Raw genomic sequence first — 27,416 nt, 5'->3', positions numbered from 1 at the left:
GGCTTCATAAATGATATTAAAGAAAGATTTGTCCAAGCTACCTCTAGTCCTTAAGGATGAGGATGAAGGTGGGGGAAAAAATGGCGCTTTGTCGGTTGGGAAGTCCAGCAAGAAGACTGCTCTCTCCTGAGAGCCTTAAGCAGAAAAATAGGGAAGAGAAACCAAGATAAGAGCACTCCCCCTGGCCTCAGACCCTACAGCTTCTTAAGACTTCAAGCACCAGGTACAAGTGACAGTCCCTTCTGGGCTTTTGCCCTTCCCTTAACTACAAACAAGGGCAGATTGAAATGAGAATGGGAGAGAAGGCCTTTTCATCAGAGACAGTCATTAGCACCTGAATCTCATTTCTTCTTAAACTAGAAACCCCAAGAGTAGAAAAAACTGAAGAGCAAGTTGGGGGAAAGGGTGTTGTGCTTCTATCACATTAAATAGGAGACTTGGTGAAAGAGGGGAAGGATTTTTTACATCAGGACATCAATCACTCTGGCCAAGCGGAGGGCTTATGATCAGCAGAAGTCTACACGTTCTCCTCTTCATTCATCCTGCTTCCGTTTGGGCTTTTTGGGGTTCCTAGACCGACTCTTGGCTTTGCAAAGAGGACATATAGGTGCATTCCGGTGAATTTGCTGGTGACAGGACAAACAAGCCTGGTGGGAGAGGAACACAGGACAAAGAAAGTTAATGCTTGTATTCATCTAGACCATGGCTTCACAGGGGCCCAGAAAACAATTGTGATTGTCCACCAGGCGGGAACAGTAATCAGACCCCAATATAGAGATCAGTGCTCTTGGATATCATAAAAGACAGGGTGAAGGAAAAAACCCAGGTCAGAGAAGGGTGTTGAAAAATGCATGTCAATCTTGGCAATAAGGCAAAAATGAGGACTACACATCTTAGCATTATACTACACTGTTGTCTCTAACAGACTCACATGCGGATTATTTAATATTCCTAGGAGGGGGTGTCAGTAAACATTTTCTGAAAATAAATAGTCCAGACTTTTGATACTATATTGTTTTTGTTGCAACTGATCAACTCTATTTTATGTTAAGATACAAAATGATAGGCAAGTTGCTAGTGGCCCATGTCTGTAAATCCTAGCTATGCAGAAGGCTGTGATCTGAGGAACAGTGTTCAAAGCCTAGGCAGAAAAGTCTGTGAGATTCTTATTTCCAATTATCTGGCAAAAAGGCTGAAGTTGAGGTGTGGCTTAAGTGGTGGAGCCTCAACTGTGAGCAGAAAAAGCCAAGTAGAATATCTTAGTTCAATCGCCAGTATGGGTACAACAAAAAAGATTCAATATATAAATCTACAGGCATGAATGTGTGTTGATAAATCTTTACCAAAACCAGGGATCAGGTCTGACTTTGCCTGTATACTATAGTTTGCTGAGCCCAGGATCTAGTAGAATGTCTCTTCAACTGTTCACTATTGATCAAACTTCGTAAGGTTATTAAGATAACCTGTAGCTGGATTTTCCTCACTAAAGATACAAATTAGTTCTGTTGGGGGGTAGATAGCCATAAAAATCACAGCTTTATTTCCCCATAGGATATAAATCAGTTCTCTATCTAACTTTGAAAATTTACTTCAGATTTCCTTTATTTTCTTAACTATATAAAATCTGCTCCTCAACTGTTCTAGGAATATGCCTTGTGATAATAGTGGCTCCATGATAACTATATATTTGTGTACAAATTATCTGCAACATTTGAAACATTTCAGCAGGACCTGCCAATCTCTCTTAATTTTAATCCATCTACAAATGTGGAGCAAGAAAAACCACTGAGCCCAATTTAGCAGTTCCCCAGCGTTCCAAGACAAGGGTGTCTAAAGAAAACCCCAAATAAATAAGGCCCAAGGCCACATCCAGAATTACATGGGCCTCCTATGGGAAGATACTTGGCTTCCTTCACGAACCCTATCTCATTCACTCACCTTCATAGGCGGAGGCTGTTGCCTAAAGGTGGCTGTCTGCCGGGTGTCCTGCTTCCGGGCCACTTGGAGTTGCTGGGCAGCAGCAGCTGCAGCAGCCAGAGACTCAGGGATTGGGGGCTCTTGAGGCTCTGTCTGCCATTCTGCTTTCTGCTTCTCAAAATAACTTTGGAGATAAAAGACATTGGCTGAATCATCCCGAAAGCAAGAAGAACCTTCCCCTTCTAAATAACCCATGCCACTGAACCAGGGTTTGGACTGGTTTTCTTTAGAAAGTGATCATACCCTCTGGAGCTCAAAGATCCCAAGTCTCTTATCTTCTAGGAGGGATAACCCTCATACCTTTGACTCTGAGAAGCCTAGTGGGTTAGGAAACAGATGAAGGTAGCCTGGGCAGAAAAGTCCATAAGACTTTTATCTCCAATTAACCACCAAAAAGCTAGAAATAGAGTTGTGACTCATGTGAGAGAGCACTAGCCTTGAAAGAAAAAGTTAAGGGACAGTGCTTAGGCCTTGACTTCAAGCCCCAATCCAATCAACAGAAAGAAAGAACAAATGGAAGGAAGGACTCTGGTCAAGTTGGACATAAGGAAGGAAGGGAGGAAGGAAGGAAGGAAGGAAGGAAGGAAGGAAGGAAGGAAGGAAGGAAGGAAGGAAGGAAGGAAGGAAGGAAAGGAGGGAGGGAGGGAGGGAGGGAGGGAGGAAGGGAGGGAGGGAGGGAGGAAGGAAGGAAGGGAGGGGGGAAGGAAGGAAGGAAGGAAGGAAGGAAGGAAGGAAGGAAGGAAGGAAGGAAGGAAGGAAGGAAGGAAGGGACATCTGTTAATTATGAAACCTTGTTCTGCTTAGCAAAGTCGTTAAAGATATGTATTTCTATCTTCCAAGCCATTCCTATTTTCACTATTCCTTTCTTTAGTTGGTCATGAGGCTTAAACTCAGGGCCTGGGTGCTGTCCCTGAGCTTTTACACTCAAGGCTAATGCTCTACCACTTTGAACCACAGAGCCACTTCTGGTTTTCTGGTGGATAATTAATTGGAGATAAGTCTCATGGACTTTCTTGTCCAGGCTAGCTTTGAACCGAAATCCTCAGATCTCAGCCTCCTGAGTAGCTAGTATTACAGGCATGAGCCACCAGTGCCCAGCTTCATTATTCCTTTTAAGTGTCCCCAAGCCTATGTTTATATATCCTTAGGCGTCAGACGCTCACTACTTCCACAGGCAACCTGCTCTATCTTTAGGAAACTTTCCTTCTGGGTAGCTAGGATTACAGGCATGAGCCACAAGTGTCTGACAAGTCACAGGTAAAATTTTATATTGTCAAAATCACAAAGAAAAAAAACACAAAGAAGTTAGAAAGCCAGCTATTAATTCTAGTCTAACCATCTACCTTTTAGTGTAATAGCCTAGCCCATCTCAGAGACTTACCTAACATCATATAATCAATCAGCCATTGATAAGCTTAGTACTAGGACAGTGTATCTTGGCTTTCAGGCCAGGCTTTAATTATACACACATAGTGTCAGTATTTTTCTTTGTGTGCACACTTGTAGGTGTGTGTCAGTGTGATGCATTGTGGGTATAGGACCAACAGCTTACTCCAAGGAGAGCTTCTCTTCTTCTTCACACAAGTCAGGAAGCCGCTGCAGGCCCAGAGTCATGCGCAGGGCATCTACATGTTCTTTCAGTGGCTTATACTCATCATGTAGTCGCCGGGTAGACTCTAGAAGTTTGTTTAGGTCATTCTCAGATTGTTTGATGGTGTTTTCCATCTGGAAAATAGAATAGGATAGGCATGGAGAAGAAGAAAAGTCCCAAAGTTCTTGAAGACACTTTATGACTGAGCAGATAACAGCACAAGCTCTAGAGCCAGACCAATTTACGTTCAAGTTGTGGATCTGTCATGTCCTTTCTACATGACTCTGGTCAAGCCTCAGGTTCTTCATCTCTGTGTGTGTATTAGTGCATATCTCATGCAATCTTGATGAAGATTCAATGATTCATACAAAGCCCTGAGTATGAGGACTAATAGAATAAAGACTCAATAAATGTTAATATTCAAACAGAGCACCTCAAAGCTGTAAAGACTCATTTACCCTGTCACTGTTTCACAGGTCAGAGAGCTGAGATTCAGAGAGAAGAAAGGACTTCCCTAGGGAAATACTTCCCTTTTTTGTGTCAGTATTGGGGCTTGAACTCAGGGCCTGGGAACTGTCCCAAAACTTTTATTTTTGCACAAGGTTGGCACTCTAACACTCTGCCACAGTTCTATTTCTAGCTTTTTGCTGGTTAATTGGAGATAAGAGTTTCACAGACGTTTCTGCCTGGGCTGGCTTCAAACTGCTATCTTTAGAGCTCAGTCTTCTGAGTAGCTAGGATTACAGGCATGAGCTACCAGCACCCAACTGGAAAATACTTATTAAGGACAAAGCATTCAGAGTTTCTTTCTCCTAGGTCAATTGTCCTCAAAATGTGTTTGCCAGATCATCAGCACCAGCATCAGTACAGAAGTCAGAAATGCAACTTCATAGGCTCCAAACAAGCCATACTGAACTAGAAACTCACAGGTGGGTGGAGCCTAACAATTTGTATGCTAACAGGCCTTCCAGATGTCTGAGAGACACTGGCCTAGATTCTCAGCCACTCTTGGGAAAATATTTTGTTCATTTCATTGACTCTGTATCCTTGGATAGCTGATAGAGCTGCCAATTCCTCCAATACTCCAAATACTGTATTCTCTAAGAATACAACAAATCCCAAGACCTACTCTACAAACCTCATTTACATTTCCTTTAAGATCCTAGGCCTGACAACATCAGAAGCAAGTATTGCCCCAGAAATAAATTTCCCAAGAACAGGATCTTAACTCCATCAAAAGTAACTTAAAGAGGCCGGGAATATGGCCTAGTGGCAGAATGCTTGCCTCGTATATATGAAGCCCTGGGTTCAATTCCTCAGCACTACATATACAGAAAAAGCCAGAAGTGGTGCTGTGGCTCAAGTCATAGAGTGCTAGCCTTGAGCAAAAAGAAGTCAGGGACAGTACTCAGGCCCTGATTTCAGTTGCCAGCCAGGACTGGCAAAAATAAAAAACAACAAAAGTAACTTAAAGAATATATGTTATTGCCAGGTACCCATGGATCATGCCTATGATCTGATACACAGGAGGCTGAGATCTGAGGATCACAGTTCAAAGCCAGTCCAAGCAGAAAAGACCATAAGACTCTTATCTCCAATTAAGCACAAAAAAGCAGGAAGTGAAGCTGTAGCTCAAGTGGTAGAGTGCTAGCCCTGAGCAAAAAAGCTCAGGGACAGTGTTCAGGCTCTGAATTTAGGCCCTAGGATCAGCACAAAAAAGAAGAAAATGAAAATGAAACAAAAGTAATTTAAAGAGCCAGACACTGGTGGGTCATGTCTGTAATCCTAGTTACTCAAGAAGCTCAGATCTGAGGTTGACAGTTCAAAGCCAGCCTATGCAGGAAAGTATGTGAGATTCTTACCTCCAATTAACCACTAAAACCTAGAATTGGAGCTGTGGCTCTAATAGTAGAGCTATAGCCTTGAGCAAGAAAGCTCAGGGACAACTCCCAGCCAGAGTTCAAGCCCTAGTACCATCCCACCAAAAAAGTAATTTAAAGAAATGTCATAGGCTCTAAGGATTGGAAAGGACCTTACAAGTTAGCACCTCTAAGCTACCTTCTGGTGAAAGAATCACTAACACAGTAGCCCAGTGTCTGGATAGCTCCTCCCAAAGGGAAGCTTGCAGTTCATTTCCCATTTCACAAGTTTCCAAAAGGCAAGCTCTAATGAGGGAGCCTCACTTTGATAGGCATGCCAAAATAATTTGTTCAGTCTGGCTAGAAGCTTTAGAGTACCTTAAGAGCCAGGTGTCTGCTCTACTTTTCACCAAATTCTTGACTCTCAGACTTGCAGAATAAGAGCATAACCAAACTGAAAGAGCGCTTGGAGGTTAGTGATCCCCTCACATAATGCATAGACAATAAAATGAGGCCCAGAGTGACAGGTCTTTCCAGGGCTACTAGTCAGTGACAGAGCCTGAGCTGGTTTCAGACTCCTGGATTGTGGCACTGTACAACATCTGGACACAGGCTATCCCAAATTGGCCACAGCCACATCCCAAAGAAAGGCCACACATTCACTGCTACATCTTCCTTAGCCAGCCACATACCACATTGATGTCAGCATGGATCAGTCGAAGTTCCTCCACATGGGCCATCTTCTCCTGTAGCAGTAAATCCATCTCTTGCTTATATTCCTTCAGGTGCCTCTCTTCTGACTCAAGTGCTTCAAATTCAGCCTTCAAACGCGCCTTTATCTTCTCCATTTGCAGGGTCTTATTCCTGAAATTTTCCCCAAACAGGAAACAGGCCAGCAGAAGAAGGGAGAAAAAATGGATATGGAGAACATAGTTAGGCCCTGAGTCATCATTCCATCCAAACTTTCCTCTCTCAGGTAGAGTCAAGTGGAAGCCATCCCAAGAAAAGTCAGAAACCGTTTTCTTTTAAGATCAATGCTCAGTGAATCACAAGTAGGGTTAATTGTGTTCCCTTAGGACATTTTCAAATGAGGGGGTGTAGGCCTTAATTATTTGGCATTTAGCGAACATGATCTAGGGATATTAAGGAGACTCTCCATGCACAGGAAAGTCTCACACTACAGAGAATTTCCATGGAAGTTGCCAACAGTCCTTTGTAGAAACTCTAAACAGGTACTATCCAATAAATTTTCTACAGAGATAGGTTTATTTTTATTTTATTATTTTATTTTATTTTTATAGTGCTGGTACTGGGACTTGAACTCAAAAAACCTAGCCCTCTTGCTTGTTTTTTTTTTTTTTTTTTTCGTTTTTCTTGTTGTTTTTTTTGCTCAAGGCTTTCACTTCTAACTTTTTGGTGGTCAATTGGAAATGAGAGTTTTAAGGATTTGATTGCCCAAGCTAGCTTCAAACCATGGAGATTACTAGTTTTTATTTGAACCTGTTGGCCAATAGAATAGCTTTCTTTTGTTTCGTGGTCAAGCATAGCTTGATCCTGAAAGTTCTCTGAGAGAGTCATGTGCACACCATGGGATCACAGGAAAGGAGAGCACACACTCATTTAGGTATGGGAATGGATCTTAGACCATATAGAACACCATGATCCTCAGATCTCAGCCTCCTGAGTAGCTAGGAACCAGGGACTATGAATTGAAATCTCTGAAACTATGACCTAAACTAAATCTTCCCCTTAAATTATTTAGGTCAGCTATGTTGTAATGGCAATGTAAAAATAACCAACACATCTATATATCACCCACTACTCCATACTGCCTCAACAGATGTTTCCAGGCTGAAGGGCATAAACACATCAAGGATTATTGGTCCAATGTTGAAATATCTTATATATGAATGATATTGATTTTTTATTGGCCATAACTTCTTAAGATACACTCATATCTAGATTTCTATGCTCTTCTAAGACACTCAGAACAATTGGAAATGGCCTACCTCTGTAGAGCATTACAGATGGGAAAACTGAGATTCCAAATGGTATAGTATGAGAACTGCTTCTGCAGGAAATCATATCAAATTTAAAACTGTACAAATCTTGGTTCTGTCCTTGACTAGTTATTCTCCTTATCTAATAATAACAACTATAATTATATTTTAAATCTATTTATTGAGCACCTACTAAGGACCAAAAATGGAGGGTTTCTTACAGATTCATTCAAAAAATATTTACTGGGCTGGGAATGTGGCTTAGTGGTAGAGTGCTTGCCTAATATGCATGAAGCCCTGGGTTCAATTCCTCAGCACCACATAAACAGAAAAATCCAGAAGTGGCGCTATGGCTCAAGAGGTAGAGTGTTTGCCTCAAGCCCAAAGAAGCCAGGGAGACAGTGCTAAGGCCCTGAGTTCAAGCCAAAGGACTGGCCATATATATATATATATATATATATATATATAAATAATTTACTGAACAATTGTCATAAGCCATGTACTATACTAGATGCTAGGGGCAGATAGAACAGGACGGTAAGATATAGACATGAAATTTCATCTAATGAGAAAACCAGATTCTGGGACACAGTTATATGTGAAACTACATGAAGAGTTGTTGAGAGCAGACGGCAGATGCATAATGCAATGGAAAGACAGCATAACATGGGCATAGGTAGGAGAGCTGTGAGGGCCCAGAGGCATGGCTCAGCAGTAGATTACCTACCTAGCAAGCATGAGGAGTTAAGTTGAAACCCCAGTAGTGCCTCCTCAATGAAGTTTGATCAGCCACAAGAAGGCTCCCTGACAATCTGAGGTTGTGACACCTCAACTGAGCCTAAACAATGAGTAGGTTAGCTGGTGAGTACAGGTAGACATAGAAGAGAGAAGTCCAGGAGTGAGACCATCATGAATGGTAGCCCCAAAATAGAAGAAAGAAACTAAACAGGTTGTCACAGGTAGTTCTCACCAGGAATCCTAAAATGTCAGGATAATGAGGATTGCAGTTCTAAGCTGGTCTGGCAAGAAAATCTGTGAGACTCTAACTACCAAAAGCTGGAAGTGGAGCTATGGCTCACGTGATAATGTGTCAACATTGAGTGCAAAAGCTCAGGCCCTGAGTTCAAGCCCCAGTACCAGCACACACACACACATACACACACACACATACACACACATATATACACACACACACAAAATCAAACAAAGACTAGTATGGCTGAATCATCCACTAAAAAAGGGAGTTGGCATAGTTTAGAATGCATCTTGGAGCTTAGGATAAGTTAGGCCTTTTGTCCTCAGAGAAAGAGGGAATCTTAATGTTCTAAACAGTACTAAAATAACATAGGCATAATCATACACACTTGACAGCTCACATAGTAAAGCTGAATATACTGATATGAGTAAAGTTTTCCAGCTGATGACATGGATATGGTGCAGGGTGGGCAGTCAATATGATAGTGCCCAATGCTGCCATGTCTACCTCCTTCACCACAGTGGTTTGGATTTTGTTACAAAGAGCTTAAAGCAAGTAGGGTGTGTGTGTGTGTGTGTGTGTGTGTGTGTGTGTGTGTGTGTGTGTGTGTGTGTGTGTGTGTGTCTGCACATATATAATACCCTGACTTGCCAGGTATATTGTGATTACAAAGATCAAAATAATAATCATTAGCATAATCTATCTAGTAATTTCAGTGGCATGCTACAGGGGACCAAGACAAGCTTTTCTAATTCAAAATCATGCCAACTAACACAGCAACAAGTACCATTAAATGAAATCAGAGATGAATGGTTTCTCCCACAGATACTTAGTAAGAATTAGCATAGCATAGCTATCTCCACTTGGATGAATGCCTTTTATCTACTCCTCCTCCCTCTATGTCTACTGTTCCCAGAATTTCATCTTGTCAAGCAGTAGACCCTGAAATCCCAGATTAAATAAAAATATACCAAAAAACTTTTTACATGGTGGACAGTTAAGTGCTGTCTGTGTGTGGCATCTCCTCTCCCTGTCTGTCACCAGCAAGAAGGTAGTGTCAACCTTTGTGAGCACAGGATAGCTGCAATGTGGACATCTTTGCTGACATTCTCAATTGTATGACAACAAATAGCAACAACCACATAATTTCACATTTTTTTCTTTTTTTTAATTCTTGTTTTAGTGCCAGGATTGGGGCTTGATCTTGGGGTCTCAAGCAGTTCCTACGTGGCATTTTTCCACTCAAGGTTTGTGCTGTACCACTTGAGCTACATTCCCACTTCCAGCCTTTTGATGGTAAATTGGAGTTAACAATCTCATAGACTATTCTTCTTGGGCTGGCTTCAAACTTCAATCCTCACATCTCAGCCTCCTGAATAGCAATCACAGGCTTGAACCACTAGGGTCTGGTTAATTTCACATTTCTTAGTGAATGTAAATAATTTTGTGATTTTAATTGTGACTTTACGTTTTTAATCATGGCTTCCACAGGCCTGATGCTAGATTATAAATATACCATTTATTTTACTAACCTCACTGAACACACTAGATTTAGGAGATTTCATTAAAATTTGCTTTAAAAATATATTTCTAGCCATTTCCTACAACACTCAAGCACAACATCTGCAAATAAGTAGTTTCATTTTTTCTTCTTTATGAGCATATGTCTTTCTTACTTCCTTACCTAACTGCCCTGCCAAAAACTTCTGGTATTCTAATTTGAATAGTGGTGCTGAGAGTAGACACTCTTGCTGTCTTTGATCGTTGAGGTCAGCATTCATTCTTTCACAACTAAATATTTAGGGGTATTGTAGATACTATTATTAAGTTGAGGAGGTCCCCCTCCATTCCTAGTTTTCTAAGAGATTTTTTTGTCATGTATCATCTGTTCAAATGGACATGATCATATGATTTTTCTTGAGCCTGTTGAGGGACACTAATTTTTTTGTAACAGTACTGGAGCTTGAGCTCAGTACTTAGGAACTGTCCCCTTATTTTTTGCTCAAGGCTGGTGTCTACCACTTGAGCCACAACTCCACTTATAGCATTTTGCTAATTAATTGAGATGTGAGTCTCATGGGCCTTTGTGCCTGGGCTGGCTTTGAACCATGTTTGTTAGATCTCAGCATCCTAGGTAGCTAAGAATTGAGGCAAGAGCCATTTAGCACGCAGCTACATTCATGGATTTTTGAGTCATTAACTGGTCTTGTATCTCCTGAAGAAATCCCAATTGGTCTCAATGCACAATCATTTTTATGCATTGCTAAATCGTATTTGTTAATAAAGAGTTTTGCACCTACATTCATAAATGATTCTGTAGTTTTTTTTCTTTTCTTATACTGTCTTTGCCTGAAGTTGGTATCAGGGTAATAATAACTTCAGAAGATGAAACGAGAAGTGTTCTTTACACTGCTACTTTCTGGAAGAGACTGTGAAGCACTGGTGTTAATTCTTTTTAAATGTTTGGAAGGATTCTCCAGTGAAGCCATCTGGGCTCAGATATTCCAAATTTGAGAGTTGTTAAGTTACATATTCAATTTCCTAAATAGTTATATGAGGCTATTTAAATTATCTATATATGTATTTAATTTGCTTCACAAATATTATGCTTTGTGATGGTTTGGTTTTTTAAAATCCCCCCAAATTCATGCATTAAAGGTTGGTCCCACAATAAATACATCAGTATTCAGAGGTAGGGCCGTTAAGGTGTATTTGGGTCACGAAGGATCTCATAAGTGGATTGATCCACTAGCTTAATGATCTATTGGGTGGGGGTAGAAACTTCAGGAAGTGGAGCCTAGTTGGAGAAAGTAGATCATTGGGGCAGTGCCTGGCTCCTTTCTTTCTCTCTCTCCCTCCCTCCCTCTCCGCCTGTGTCTCTGTCTTTCACTCTCTCTTTGTCTCTCCTTGTCTCTCTGTGCCTCTGTTTTTCCTTCTGTCCCACTTTCTTGGCCACCATGAGGTGTGAAGCTCTACTGAACCACACAATTCCTACCATGGTTTTTGCATCTTCCCATGCCCAGAACAATGGAGCCAATTGCATATTTTTTGTAAACTCTAAAACCATGAACCAAAGTAAGCATTTGTCTTCCTTTAAGTTGTTTTCTTCAGGCATTTTTTGTCAAAGCAATATAAAGTTGACATGCGTTACTTACAAACTGAAAGTTTGTGGAAAACTTGTACTGAACAAGTCTATTGATAGCATTTTTTGCAATAGCATGTATTTAATTTTGTTCTATGTCACATTTTTGTAATTCTTGCAGTATCTCTCTCTCTCTCTCTCTCTCTCTCTCTCTCTGTGTGTGTGTGTGTGTGTGTGTGTGTGTGTGTGTGTGTGTGTCAGTACTGGGGCTTCAATTTAGGACTTTATTTCTCAAGGCAGGTACTCTACCAATTGAGTCACACCTCTGCTTTGGGATTTTGGCTTATTAATTGGATAAGAGTCTCACAGACTTTATTTCCTAAGATGACTTTGAACTGGGATTCTCAGATTTCAGACTCCTGAGTAGCTAGGATTGCAGGTGTCAGCTATCAGCACCTGGCTCATATAAATTTCTAGTTGATTTATTTATTGTCAAAGTGATGTACAGAGGGGTTACAGTTTCATATGTAAGACAGTGAGTACATTTCTTATCAAACTTGTTACCTCCTCCCTCATTTTTCTCCCACCTTCCCTCATATAGATTTTTATAGCTGGTATCCTTTTGTCCTGGGGTCTTGTTTTATTTATTTTTAATTTTCTTCTTTATTGTCAAAGTGAAGTACAGAGGGGTTACAGTTTCATACGTAAGGCAGAGAGTACATTTCTTGTTCAACTTGTTACCTCCTCCCTCATTTCCCCCTCCCTCCCCTCTTTCCCGTTCCTTCTCCCCCCATGAGTTGTACAGTTGGCTTATACCAAACAATTTTGTAAGTATTGCTTTTGGAAAGGTTTGTCTTTTTATCTTTATTTTAAATTAATAACTACTTATTTATTGTCAAAGTGATGTACAGAGGGGCTACAGTAACATACGTTAGGCTATGGGTACATTTTTTGTACTGTTTGTTACCTCTTCCCTCATTCCCCCCTCCCCCCTTCCCCTTTCCCTCTCCCCCCATGAGTTCTTCAGTTGGTTTACACCAAATGGTTTTGCATGTATTGCTTTTGGAGTCGTTTGTCTTTTTATCCTTTGTCTCTCAATTTTTATCTTCCATTTCACTTCCCTAGTTCTAATACCAGAATATACAGTATCCAGGGTACTCAGATGAGATACAGTGATAGCGCAGGTACAACCACAGGAAGGGGATACAAGAGGATCATAAAGAAAAGAAGCTACAGTTTCACATGACATATAGAAAGTAATTACAACAGTGATATAACAGTCATTTCCATAACATGGAGTTCATTTCACTGAGCATCATCTTATGCATTCATAAGGGCATAGCTATTAGGCTCTTGTGATCCTCTGCTGTGACTAGCCTAAACCTGTGCTAATTATTCCCTATGAGGGAGACCATAGAGTCCATGTTTCTTTAGGTCTGGCTCACTTCACTTAGTATATTTTTTCCAAGTTCTTCCATTTCCTTACAAATGGAACAATGTCATTCTTTCTGATAGAGGCATAAAATTCCATTCTGTATATGTACCATATTTTCCTGATCCATTCGTCTACTGACGGGCATCTGGGTTGGTTCCATATTTTAGCTATGACAAATTGTGCTGCGATGAACATTGTTGTGCTGGTGGTTTTATTGTGTTCTTGTTTGTCGTCTTTTAGGTAGATGCCCAAAAGTGGGGCTTCTGGGTCATAGGGGAGCTCTATGTTTAGCCTACTGAGGAATCTCCATACCACTTTCCAGAGTGGCTGAACCAGTTTACATTCCCACCAACAATGAAGTAGGGTTCCCTTTTGGCCACATACCCTCCAACATTTGTTATTGTTAGTTTTCTTGATAAAGGACATTCTTACTAGGGTATGGTGGAATCTCAATGTTGCTTGGATTTTCATTTCTTTTATGGCCAGTGATGTAGAGCACTTTTTCATATGTCTCTTGGCCATTCTTATTTCCTCCTCAGAGAAGTCTCTTTTTGTCTTTAGCCCACTTGTTGAAGGGGCTGTTGGTTTCTGAGGTTTTGTTTTGGAGGAATTTAATTTTTTTAGTTCCGCATATATTTTAGATATGAGGCTTTTGTTTTTTTTGTAGGGCCGGTAAAGGTCTTTTTCTAATCTGTGGGCTTTCTGTTTATCTTGGGAGCTATGTCCTTTGCTCTGCACAAGCTCTGCAAATATCTACTTTTCATTAGTGATGCTACCGTAGTTTGAAATATGTGTGTATCCCATTTTAAATTTCACTGATTTTTGTTCTTCTATTTATGATTTCCTGTTTTCTGCATGCTTTGGTCATATTTTTTTCTCTTCTTTTCTAGTGTCTACAGATAAAAACTCATATCATTGATTTGAGGAAGTTGTTCTAATGTAAAATATTTATTTCTTGTTTGTTGTCTTTTTTTTTTTTTTTTTTTTTTTTTTGGCCAGTCCTGGGGCTTGGACTCAGGGCCTGAGCACTGTCCCTGGCTTATTCTTGCTCAAGGCTAGCACTCTGCCACTTGAGCCACAGCGCCACTTCTGGCCATTTTCTGTATATGTGGTGCTGGGGAATCGAACCCAGGGCCTCATGTATACAAGGCAAGCACTCTTGCCACTAGACCATATCCTCAGCCCCTAATGTAAATATTTAGTGCTATAAAATTTCCTTTCATTGGGGCTGGGAATATGGCCTAGTGGTAGAGTGCTCGCCTCGTATATATGAAGCCCTGGGTTCAATTCCTCAGCACCACATATATAGAAAAAGCTGGAAGTGGCGCTGTGGCTCAAGTGGTAGAGTGCTAGCCTTGAGCAAAACGAAGCCAGGGACAGTGCTTAGACCCTGAGTTCAAGCCCCAGGACTGGCAAAAAAACCAACAAAACAAAAAACAAAATTTCCTTTCATTGATGCTTTTGCTACATTTTACAAATTTTGATATATTATATTTTCATTTTCATGCAGTTTGGTGTATTTTCACTTTCTTTGAGATTTCAACTTTGAAATACAAATGAATAAAGTTTTATTAGTTCCAGAGAACATATTATATATTTCAATTGCTTTAAATTTGTTCAGGTTCATATTTTTATCACAGTATATGAATTATTTTGATACATGTTTTATTGGCATTTGGAAAATGTATGTTCGTTGAGGTTGGGTAGAATGTCCTACAAATGTCAATTAAATCCTGTTAGTTGATAATGATATGGAATTCTATATTATAGCTGTCTTCTGGCTAGTACTATTAGATGTTGACAGAGCTGTGCTGAAGACTCCAAATATGATTGTAGATTTATGTATTCTTTCAGTTATTTTAGCTTTTGCTTTATGTATTTTACATTTCCTTTGCTATAAAGACTACTTTTCTTGCAATTAATACATTTTTTGCTTCCTTTGGTTAATGCATATATGGTATATGATCTAATGTTTTACTTTCAATATATACTTTTTTATATTTAAAGTCTGTTTCTTATAGACAATGTATAAATTAGTAATATTTTAGATTTTGTTTTATTTTTACTTCTATTTTATACCTTGTCTTTATTGGTGTATATTAACTGAACAAAGTAAAGGGTTCCATTAGGGAATTTCTATACATGCACATAATATACTTTGTTCATATTCCCCACTCTATTGTTCTTTTTTACCTCCTCCTCTCTAACCTTTGGGGTTTTCATTCTACTATTTAAACTATGCCCATTTACCCATTCCCATTCATAACACACACACATGCACACACACAAACACACACACACACACACACACACACACACACACACACCCCTGGGTTTAATACTGGGACAAAAGGACCTAGAGCAGTATTGGAATAACTGGGTAAATCTGAATATACATTATTAGGCAATAGTTTTACACAAATAGGTTATACTTCTTAAGTATGAAATGTACTCTTACGAGAAAACTGTCTATTCTTTGTTCACTGAGGCGAATATGATGAGATTTATCAGTTAACATGATTTTCCTCCTTATTTCAACAATGTATTGATGTACACTGACTTTCAAATATTGGAAAAAATAAAGTAAAATCTGTGTTGTTATTTTCTTTCAGCACTTCTATAAGAAAATAAATATCTGTTGTTTAATCCACCAAATCTGTGATATTTTGTTGAGACAAACAGATATATAGCCCACAGATTCCTAAAGAAAACACAGGAGAGAGCTTAGGACTTAGCAATGGGCCTTATTTGGAGGAAATAGTCCATGAGCAGCGCTAGAAAGATATACCCTGTCCCTGGCTCCTGCCTGTGTTTCTCTGCTTTCTGGCAGCCATGAGGAGAGCATGTCCATTCCTTCATGTCCTTCGACTATCAGGTCCAGAAACTACAGAGCCAGCCAGCAGTGGACTAAAACCCCTGAAACCATGAGCAAAAAAAGATGTCTTCTTTGCTTTAAAAATTTTCTATCAGTTATTTATCACAGTAACAAAAAAGACTAATTGAATAGTCATCATATAATATGATGTTCAATGTTGGTAAATCATCAGAAAAAATAAGATCAAATCTATAATGACATCTCCTCACAGTAGTTATGATATCTATTGTCTTAAAAAAGATTTGATGTTTATCTCACTAGAAGATCATATGATAAGCATATGTAAGGCCCTGGGTTCAACCCTCAGTATTACACACACACACACACACACACATTGACAAAGTTAAGGAGATATTGGAATCCTTGTATACTGTTGGGAGGAATGGAAAATGATGGAGCTACTACAGAAAATAGTAGAAACATTACTTGATTATTCCACATGAATGATATTTTCTGTATATGGCTTGTCAGTTAACAGAAGGGCCCTCTGTTTTTATTAACTTTTTGTCAAAAATGACAGTATTTCATCTTTTAATGGCTGAATTTCATCCCATTGTGTATATGTACCACTTTTTATCCATTCATCCATAGTTTGGCACTTAGTAAATTGTAGAACAGCAATTACAGAGGCTTGGATTGGGGAAAAGCAATCTTTTCTGTCAAACTAAAATGTCTCCAACTTGTAACAAGTCACCATTCTGTACTCATAGTTCCTGGTACTGATATTACCTGGAATTATTTGCTTTTTGACTTCTATTTTAATTTTCTTCCATGTTGCTTGTAACCAGCCAGCCATGTCAAGGATATGAATACTTACAAATAAAGAATAGACTCCCTTTGAGTTGGTACTGTCCACTTTCTATACCAATCTCCCCCAACTGTAAGAGTTAGCAGCCCTATTCCCAGTCCCAGCCCCAGTCTGCCATGTTGAGAAGAACGTATGCCTTTGCCAGGCACTGGTGGCTGACTCCTGTAATTCTAGTTACTCAGGAAGCTGAGATCTGGGACTTGTGGTTCAAAACCAATCCAGGGGGCTGGGAATATGGCCTAGTGGTAAAGTGCTCACCTCATGTACATGAAGGCCTGGCTTCGATTCCTCAACACCACATATATAGAAAAAAGCTGGAAGTGGCACTGTGGCTCATGTGGTAGAGAGCTCAGGACCTGAGTTCAAGCCCCAGGACTGGCAAAAAAACAAAACAAGCAAAGCCAACCAAGGCAGAAAAAGCCTGTGAGACTCATCTCTAATTTAACAACACAAATTCTTTTTTAAAAAGCTGGAAGTGGAGCTGTGGCTCAAGGTAGAGTACTAGCCTTAAGCAACAGAACTCGGTGCCCAGACATAGAATTCAAGTCCCATTACCAGCAAACACACACACACACACACACACACACACACACACACACACACACACACACACACACACGTGTGCCTTTGCCTCCAAAAGAAAAGCCTCTTCCTAGTAGGTAGGCACCTCTCACTGATCCTTAGAGTGCTTTCTAATTTCCTTGTATTACTCCATCGCCCTGGTAACCAAATGAAAAACATTCTGAGCCTGACTTCTTAGCAACAAGGAGAAGGGACAATGTCACCCCTTTGGTTAGGAAAAAACTGAGCAGACCAGATCACCTCGCCCGGGGTGCCTGCCTAGCTCTCAAGGAAGTATTGATAGTGTACCTTTCTGTATAGAAATAACATTACTTGACAAAATCTCCTATACCTCACGTGTGTGTGTGTGTGTGTGTTCATTTTCTGAAACTGCAGGGCAAGGTAATAACTATTGGAGTCAAGCATTAGAGGCTCATGCCTGTAATCCTAGCTTCTCAGGAGGGGGATGAAACCACAAGATCTCAGTTCAAAGCCAGTCTAGGAAGAAAAATCCATGAGATTCTTTTCTCCAATTAATCAACAAAAAAGTAGAAGTGTGGGTGTAATTCAAGTGGTAGATTGATAGCCTTGAGCAAAAAAGCCAAATGAGAATGCAAGGCTCAGAGTTCAAGTCACAGTACCAGCACACACACACACACACACACACACACACACACACACACACACACACACAAAGCAAACTACTGGATATTGAAAAATAACTACAAGAGAGGATTTTAAATGTTCTCACCACAAATAAATGATATGTTTAAGCTGATGAATATGTTCACTACCATTATTTGATCATTACACAATGTATATATCTGTCAATATTTTACTCCATAAAACACAGTTGCTTTTCAATTTAAAATAAAATAAAACTTCAGGAACTAAAATAGAACTACCATATGATCCAGCAATCTAACTTCTGGGTATTTAACCAAAAGAACTGAAACCAAGATCTCAAAGAGTTGCCAGCAATACCATGTTCATGGCAGCATTATTCACAGTAGTCAAGACTTGGGAAAAAAATCTAAATGTCCGTCAAACGATGAATGGATAAAGAAAATATGATTCATATATATAATGAAATTAATCAACATTTGAAAATAAATCTTACCAACCACATATGAAGACATGTATAAACTTTGATGACATAATGTTTAGTGAAATAAACAAGTCAGAGAGGGATAATTACAACATGATTCCATTTATGTGAGATATTTATAGTAGTGAAACTAACAGAAGCAGAGAGTTGCTTCTATGGGAGTTGCTAGGGGATTGGAGAAAACAAAAATGTGGAAAGTTATTCAGGGCATATAAAATACATACAAAGTTTTAGTTACATAAGATGAATAATCTCAAGATATCTGCTATGCAAGCTTGTGCCTCTAAGTGTGCACATCTCATATTCAATGAGCTTACAAAGGTAAAAATAAAATAACTAGCTGGGCACTGGTGGCTCACGCCTGTATTCCTAGCAATTCAGGAGGCTGAGATCTGAGAACTGGGGTTCAAAACTAGCCCAGGCATGGAAAACTGTGAGACTCTTGTTTCCAATAAAAACTACTAAAAATCCAGAAGTGGGCTGGGAATATGGCCTAGTTGTAGAGTACTTACCTCGCATAAATGAAGCCCTGGGTTTGATTCCTCAGTACAACATAAACAGAAAAAGCCAGAAGTGGTGCTGTGGCTCACGTGGTAGAGTGCTAGCCTTGAGCAAAAAGAAGCCAGGGACAGTGCTCATCCCCTGAGTTCAAGCCCCAGGACTGGCAAAAAAAAAAATAAACAAAAAATAATAATTCAGAAGTGGAGCTATGTCTCGAGTATTAGAGCACTAGCTTTGAGCAGAAAACAGCTCAGGGACAGTGCCCAGACCCTGACTTCAACTTCCAGGACCAGTGCATGCATGCAAGTATGTGTATGTGCACAATCACACAATCAATTAAAAATTAAATAAATAAAATACAGGTAATGGGTGAACAGATAGGAGGAAAGATATTTTAAGATTTAATGGCAAAAATGTCCCAAGTTTGATAAAACTATCCATCTATTGATCTAATAAGTTCAACAAACCACCATCATGGGACTATAAAGACACTGCCTTACGTATGAAACTGTAACCCTTCTATACTTCACTCGGACAATAAAGAATTTTTTTTAAAGGAAAACTACAATTATATCCAAATGATATTGCTCCAAACAGTGATAAAGATAAAAATTTTAAAGAGGCTAGAGGAAAAAAGATACATTAGAGGAACAAAGAATGATGAATACATTTTTGCCTACTTAGAGCATATTCCAAAGAATGATATCATTGTTTAAAGTACTGACAAAATTCTTTATAGTATAGAATTTTTCTTCCAGTGAAAGTAAGTCTGAAAAAGAAAAGGTAAAATGAGTACTTCTCAGACATGGTAAAGCTGAAATACCCCATTACCAACCAGCCAACCTATACTGCATGAAAATTTAAAGGAAGTCCTTCAGGCTGAAGGAAAATGCTAACAGAGAAATATATGTCTATACAAACTAATAAAGGACAATAAAAAAGGGAATTTCATGGAAAAATATGATGAAATTATACTGAAAAGGTAAAAATTTAACCAGTCTAACTAGCATGACATTAGGAAGAGGTCTGAGGATCACAGTTCAAAGACAGCTGGAGCAGAAGACTATTATCTCCAATTAACCACTCAAAAATCAGAAGTGGAGCTGTGGCTCAAAGTGGTATCACATTAGCTTAGAGCAGAAGAGCTCAAGGACAGTGCCCAGGCCCTGAGTTCAAACCCCACAAGAGAAAAAGAAAGAAGGAAAGAAGGAAGGAAGGAGAGAAAGAAGGAAGGAAGAAAGGAAGGAAGGAAGGAAAGAAGGGAGGGAGGGAGGGAGGAAAGAAAAGATGAAAGAGCAAAAAGTTTAATAAGTTTTCATTTCTTACACTATTTTCAATAGTAAACGTTTTATTTTTGTTAGCAAATATTAACTTACACAAGTACCAGTGTGATATTTACATACATGCACACAATATACTTGGTCAAATTTATATCATCCACATTATTTTTTCTTATCCACCTTTATTACCCATCCTTTCTTTTATTAAAGAGTTTTTAGTGGATTTCATTGTTCTTTTTTAATAAATATATATGTACTTCTTTAATATCTACCTCCAATCATTCCTTCTTTTACCCCTTCCTTTCAAAACAGTACCCTTTAAAAAATCATGGCATATTATTACATGTTTTGGATCTAGCTTATGCATATGAGTAAAAATAATAACTTTCTGAACTTGGATTATGTCACGTAACATGATGATGATCGTCATGTTAAGTGACATGATGAAGATCTCCACTTCCATCCATTTTTATGCAACAACACAATTTGATTTTTAAATTATCATTATTATTAAGTAGTTATACCAAGAGGTTACAATTCCATAAGTCAGGTTGTTGATCAATGTCATACCTTCCATCATTTTCCCACATTTCCCCCTCATATCGTTTTTTTTTTTTTTTTTTTTTTTGCCGTCCTGGGGCTTGGACTCAGGGCCTGAGCACTGTCCCTGGCTTCTTTTTTTCTCAAGGCTAGCACTCTGCCACTTCAGCCACAGCGCCACTTCTGGCCATTTTCTGTATATGTGGTGCTGGGGAATTGAACCGAGGGCTTCATTATACAAGGCAAGCTCTCTTGTCACTAGGCCATATCCCCAACCCCTCCCCCTCATATCTTAACAACTATGTTCAGCACATTTTTACAGATGAAGATTTTGAGACAGAGAGAAGCAAAGCGAGTTCCCAAGATCACAAATTCAGGAAGAGAAAAATCCAGTGCTGTTTACCTGATTACCTTCTTTTCACAGTATAGCATTGCTGCTTGTGAACTTGTTAGAAATGCAAATTCCCAAGCCTTGCCCAAGAAACTAAGTCTGCCTTTTTTATTTTCATTCTTTTTCTTTACCATATTTTCCATATATCAATGTTTTACAATTCTATTTTATTTATTTTTAGTGTTTTTGAGAACATCTCTTTGCATAGTGTTTATTGGTGTTTGCTCTCAGTTAATACATTATAAATACAAAATTTATCACTGTCCTCTAACATTACTATTTATCAGATTTTGTGAAATACAAAACTATAGAAACCTCTCCCTTTTTTATATCCCTTTAAACTCCTCTGCTTATAAAATGTCCCTTTTTTTCTACATATATTGAGATTATATTACAAGTTGCAAACTTTCAGAGAATTTCTAATGAGGAAGGCAATCAAGGGTAGGGGGAATGGGAGGAAGAGGGTGATGGGTGTAAATATGATATGTTACATGTATGTTTGAAAAATATTGTTAAATTCACTGGATGCCTCTGGCTCATATCTATAATCTTAGCTACTCAAGAGGTTGAGGCTTGAGGATCACAGTCCCAAACTGTCCTAGGCAGAAAAGTCCAAGAGACTCTCGTTTTTAATTAACCACTAAAATGCCAGAAGTGTAACTGTGTTTCACATGCCTTTAGCTAAAAGGCTAAGGGAGGGCATGAGTCCCTGAACTCAAGTCCCAGTACCAGGACAAAAAAATCATTGAATTTATTTTCAGCACATTTCATATTGATAATTTAAAAAGAGAAAATTTTCCCTTTGATAATCAAACATAACTTAGAAAACCTCAGAAAGAAAATATCCCATATTTACTCATAAATTTGCTTTCAGTATTTGTTCTTCCTTCTTGCTATTACAAAGTCCTTTTCTTTATCATTTGTTTCAAAAACTTACTTTTCAAATCATTTTTTGTCAGTCATGGGGCTTGAACTCTGGGCCTGGGAGCTGTCCCTGAGCTCTTCAGATAATGGCTAGCACTCTACCACTTGAGGCACACTCTCAAGAACTTACTTTGTTATTCTTGAGAATGTTTTTTAGCAGTACTGGAGTTTGGACTCAGGGCCTCATACTTGCAAGCCAGGTCCTCTACCACTTGAGCCACTGTACCAGCCCATTACATTTGTCACTTTTTCATGGTAGCTCTATTGTTAAATTCCTTTTGTTTTCCATCATCTGAAGATGTCTTGATTACACTTTCAATAATGAAGGATATTATCATTGGGCATATAGGTCAACATAGGTTGACCATTCCTTTCCTTTAGCACTTGAGAATGTGCTGCTTTGTTGGTTAGACTGTAATTTTCTCTTAGTAAGTATAAATAAGATATTGTTTCAGGCTTTTCCTTCTTTTTCAGAAGTTTAATTACAATGTGCTTTGGAATGGCTTGCTTTTGTTTCTATTGATGTTTGCTCTTTTTTTTGTCAGTCATCAGGCTGGAACTTGAGGCTTGGGCACTATCCCTGAGCTCTTTTGCTCAAGGCTACTACCACTTTGAGCCACAGCACAATTTCCAGTTTTCTGATGGTTAATTGGAGATAACAGTCACATTGGACTTTCCTGCCCGGGCTGACTTTGAACCAAATCCCCAGATCTCAGCCTCCAGAGCAGCCAGGATTATAGGCATGAGCCTCCAGCACACAGCTTGCTCAGCTTCTTGAATTTGGAGGTTGCTGGGAAGTTTTTGGTAATTGTTCCTTCCATTTCCTTTTCAATTGTGTCTTTTTTCTCCTCTCTTATGGGGAAATCTGTTGGTATGAATGTTAAAACTTTTGTAATACTATCATAGTGATTTCTAATACTTTATGGGTTTTTCTTTGCATGTGGGTGTACCAGTACTGGGGTTTGAACTCAAGACCTGGGCTCTGTTCCTTAGCTTTTTCACTGAAGGATGGCCACACTTCCACTTGCAACACTTTGCTGGTCAATTGAAGACAAGCCTGTCATGGACTTTTCTGTCTGGGCTGGCTTCCAACTGTAATCCTCAGATCTCAGCTTCCTTAGTAACGAGATTACAGGCAGGAGCCACCAGTGCCTGACTTATTAATTTATATTTAAGATGGCTGAGTGTTTCTATGTCTTATCTACCTTGCTGTTGGGTCTATATAGTGAATCCACAGGGTAATTGTTAGTGTTAGGTTTTTCAGTTCTAAAAATTCCATTAGTTTCTAAGAACTCTTTTCTGCTATTGACACTTCTTATTTGCTGTAAATTTCTATTTTATCATATTTTGAAATGTTTTGTAATTTCTCACTGAAGCATTTTAGGGGATATTTTAAAATGTTTTTCAGATAATTCTAGTGTCTGTTTCAATATTGACATCTGTGTATTTTTTCTTCTTATTCGAGTAGATTTCTGGATATGGTGAGCAAATTTTCATTTTCAGTTGGACTTTCTGGAACTAAAATTGTTTAAGCAGGTATCCTCTGATACTGTCCTGGATGGTTGGGGCAGGTCATTAGAAGTTCAGTTTCTATACAAGATGTCTCTTGTTAATCATGTTGGTTAGGAGTGTCAGTTCAGTTTTGCCTCAAACTCCACTGATCTTACCTCAGTTATGCTAAAAAAAAATCTCTCCTGGTTACTGCTGTTGAGGGTAGAAGTCATGGTAGTCTCCACTGGGAGGAGTCTATTTTCATTTAGGGTAAATGTCCTTTCTTCCAAATGGTCCTTCTCTGTGGATAAGATAGCCTAAACTTATTAGCTACAGTATTAGGACCCCTAGCATTTTACTACACTCAGGTATCTCACTCTCTATCTCTTGGGGATTTTTTGGGGGGGACTGGAGTTTGAACTCGGGGTCTAAGGGCTGTCCCCTACATTTTACTCCTCCAGGCTGGCACTCTATTACTTGAGCAGTACCTCTACTGCTAGCTTTTTGCTGGTTAATTGGAGAAAAGTGTCTCACAGACTGTCCTACCCAGGCTGGCTTTGAACCAGGATTCTCAGATGTCAGCCTCCTGAGTAGCTAGGATTAAAAACATAAGCAATCCATGTCCAGCATCTCCTACTGCTTCTGTTACATCATGACTCTCCTTTCCCAGCCTTCCACAGACCACAATAGGAAGAACAGAGGCTTTGTTTAAATGTGTGGTTAAGTGCGGCATGTTCAAGCTGTGTGGCTCTGGGACACTCATCCCTATTCTTTGAGTCTCCACTTTCCAAATTGGAAAGGAGGCATAGGAAGGTCAAAGGATTCTTGCAGAAATTAGTTTAAGTAGGTCACAAGGTCCAGCACACTGGAGGCTCAATAAATCTCAGTTCCCTTCTTTTCCTTTTCCTGTTAAAGGTGTGATGCAATCCCTTCAAAGAAGAAACCAAGAAACCACTCCTGTCATGTGCAGATCTCATTCAAATAGTCCAGGGCTTCAATCTCATGTCAAATTTATCATGTTCAATTCTCATGGTCTAATAGCTTGAACAAATACATTTGATATCCTCCATGCCCCCCCTCCCGCCAGGATCCTGAAAACACCACAGAAACATGAAGACAATTAGACTAAGGCCACCTTAGGAGGAGGGTGGGAGTGAAGCAGAAACTCAAGCAGATCAGGAGAGGCCATGAAAGACCTAGTGCTGGCCCATATCCTCAGCTCTCAAGGCACTATTGTGTTCAGAGCAACATCAACATTCTCTGGCTGAAGCTGCTTCTGGGGTAGCTAGTGATGTGCTATGGAAATTCACACTTTGTCAGCGTTCCCTTCACCTCCCGCTCCTCAGAGCAGTTGTCCCTGATCTCACCATCAGCCAGGATACCAGAGCTCCCATCCCCCCTCTAAGCGCGGGATAGGAAGAAAGTAACAAGAGAGTAAAAGGAAAATGAGTGCGCTCCACACTCCAGGTCCCCATCCCTGGCTCAGCTTTCAAAAGGCTTTCCCGAGCTTGGGAATCCTGAAGTTGGTCGGCAGGGGTAGAGGGGTGTTGGGGCTCAAATCATAAAAAGCAAGAAGCCAAAGACACTTTGAAGTCAATAAGAAGAAAGAAGAGAAAAGCGAGGGGGTGGGAGGAATCCATGAATGCTGTAACCAGTATCTGGAGAGAATAAAGCTGTCTTGGAACCAGTCCCTAGTGTCTCCATCTGTAGTCTGATACTCACTCCCTCCTTCCCTCCCTCCTTTTCTCCTCCTCTCTCATCTCGTCCTTCCCTCCTCCAAGTCTGAAGTCTGTTTTTCGACTCTCTCCACACCCCAACCCTCACCTCACCTGTAAATCAATGGTGAACGCGCCCCTTTCCAGTTCCCTTCCGCAAGTAGCTTAACAATAGATATTTTCCATAGATAACAGCTTGGTGCCCAAGCGAGGGATGTTGGGGTCTCGAGGTGGGCGGCGGGGGGAGGAGGAGGGACAGGGATGCTACAACATACAGTGGCTCACTTACCTGATCTCTTTAATGCTTTCCAATTTGCACATGATTTCTTGTTCATCTGCCATGCTTTTCACTCTCAATTTCCCGTCCGGGAGAATCTTATAAATGCACCAGCAAGGGATACAATAGATACAATGTAGCCACCTCCTCTGGGCTTGAGGCTCTGAGCCTGTGCGTTAGGAGCTTGGAGAAGGCCTGGGAGCTGTAGTCCGCAGCTTCAGGGCCAGACAGGCAGCCCGAGGGCCTATTGGACTACAACTCCCAGAAGGCCGAGCGAGCCACTCCTGGTTCTCTTCCTGCAGCCGCACTTTAAATCAGTTTGTCACGGATAATTATCTCAAAGGTTGTGAGGAGAGGAGAGCAATGGGAGTATTCGTCTGGCCAGGGTATGGAAATTAGGAAGGAAAATATTCCCGAAGACAGCTAGAGAAATGAGAAATGCGTGTACTCACAATCAGTCGGGGCCTTCATGCTTACCAACCCCAGAAACATTAACAAGTGTCTCTTAATTACTGAGCCCCTGGGCACAGAGTGAAACCCTGAAGGGAGAACTAGCTTCCAAGATGTCAAGTGTCCTAGCTTCTGCCTAGCAACGTGTACGTTTGGTATTGAGATTGAACTGGGGGTGGAATTAGGAAAAAGGAGAGAGAAAGGAAGGAGGAGACAGTGATAGAAACTGGGGGAAACTGGTGGGGGAGCCTCTTTCCTTCCAGTTATCCATCCTGTGAAACTTTACTAAGCTCAGACTTGGCCCCTCAATGAAGACAGTACTGGAATAGGCAAAGATAAGTTCTTGCTTCTGAGAAGCAAGCAAGACTGAAAAACAGTGAGGTGTCCTATTACAGGAATAAATAAGTTGTAACCTGAGCAGGGACAATGCAAATAGGTCTCTAAAGGTTACTAAGAAAATTCCAGAGCATTGAGAAAAAATTGGGTTTCCACAAAAGGACACAACAAACACATTGAAAAAGGAAAAGACAAATGGTTCAGGGTCTTTGGAGCATAAGGTTCATATGACAGGTACAGAGGTGAAAAGAGACATGCATCGAGAAAACATAAATTGGCATTTTCCCATTTGTAAGGAAATGGAAAGACTTGGGAAAAATTATATTAAGTGAAGTAAGCCAGACCCAAAGAAACATAGGCTGCATGGTCTCCCACATTTGTAATAACTAGAATATATCTAGGATATTCTTAGAAGACGATCACAGTAGCTCAATAACTATATGCATCAAATAAAATGATGCTAATCAAAATGAACTCCAAGATATGGAAACAAGAGGGTTTTTTTTCAGTGCACTCCTTGCAATTATTTCTTTTTACCCCCTTTGTTTTATCCCCTGTTTTTGATTTCTGTACTTTTTGTCTTGTATATAAGCTTATCTAATTTGTGGAAGGGAAGGGGAATCACAGAAATGGTGGGAGAAAGGATGAACCACTGCAACAGTGATACTCACTAGATACTATGTTGGAAATAAATTTTACAACTTGAAGTGGGAGGTGGGGGGGGTAGAAAATGAGGGAGGGTAACACTTCAAAAAGTAATTACCTTACTTATTTAACTCTAACCCCTTGGAACATCACTTTTACAATACTCTTTAAAAACATAAATTTATGCATGTTTAGTAAACACTCTACTCATGAGCTACACATCCAGCCCCTAACATAAAATAATTTGAACGGCATAGGAGTGATAATGTTAGAGACATGTCTGAGGGAAGTGACATTGGAAGCAAAGTGGAAATTTAGAAATGATAAGAGGTAAGAGAGAATTGGTTACTAAAAGAGCATGGACAGTTCCTTAGAGGGAGGCTTTGAACAAAAGGAGAATTTGACTGTGTTCCCTGAACTTCCATTTGCCTAAAACTCAATTCATTATCTGAAAAATGGACCTCCAGTCTTCAAAGACTTATTTTGGAGACTTAATAAGATCATCCTCTATAATGGTGCTGAATACAAGATTTGGTATTTTGTAGGAGCTAAAAAAGTGTGTGAAACATGAATGCTAGCCCATTCTGAAAGTCC

The 27,416-nt window shown here is 39.7% G+C and overlaps 1 protein-coding gene across 1 annotated transcript; it reads right to left on the bottom strand.

The window, feature by feature from the left end:
- Positions 1–263: 263 nt before the first annotated feature.
- On the bottom strand, positions 264–25,563 carry Zc4h2 (zinc finger C4H2-type containing). The gene is made up of 5 exons (XM_048335971.1): positions 25,404–25,563; positions 6,120–6,291; positions 3,530–3,702; positions 1,939–2,101; positions 264–647 (listed from the first exon to the last, which is right to left on the bottom strand). Exons 1-5 carry the CDS (start codon positions 25,454–25,456, stop codon positions 534–536), a joined length of 675 nt encoding a protein of 224 aa, XP_048191928.1. The 5' UTR covers positions 25,457–25,563; the 3' UTR covers positions 264–533.
- Positions 25,564–27,416: the final 1,853 nt, after the last annotated feature.

The sequence above is a fragment of the Perognathus longimembris genome, chromosome 28, assembly GCF_023159225.1.
Source record: "Perognathus longimembris pacificus isolate PPM17 chromosome 28, ASM2315922v1, whole genome shotgun sequence".
NCBI classification, from domain to species: Eukaryota; Metazoa; Chordata; class Mammalia; order Rodentia; family Heteromyidae; genus Perognathus; species Perognathus longimembris.
Note: the sequence above shows the minus strand (reverse complement) of the source record. Positions and strands in the feature narration are given on the sequence as shown.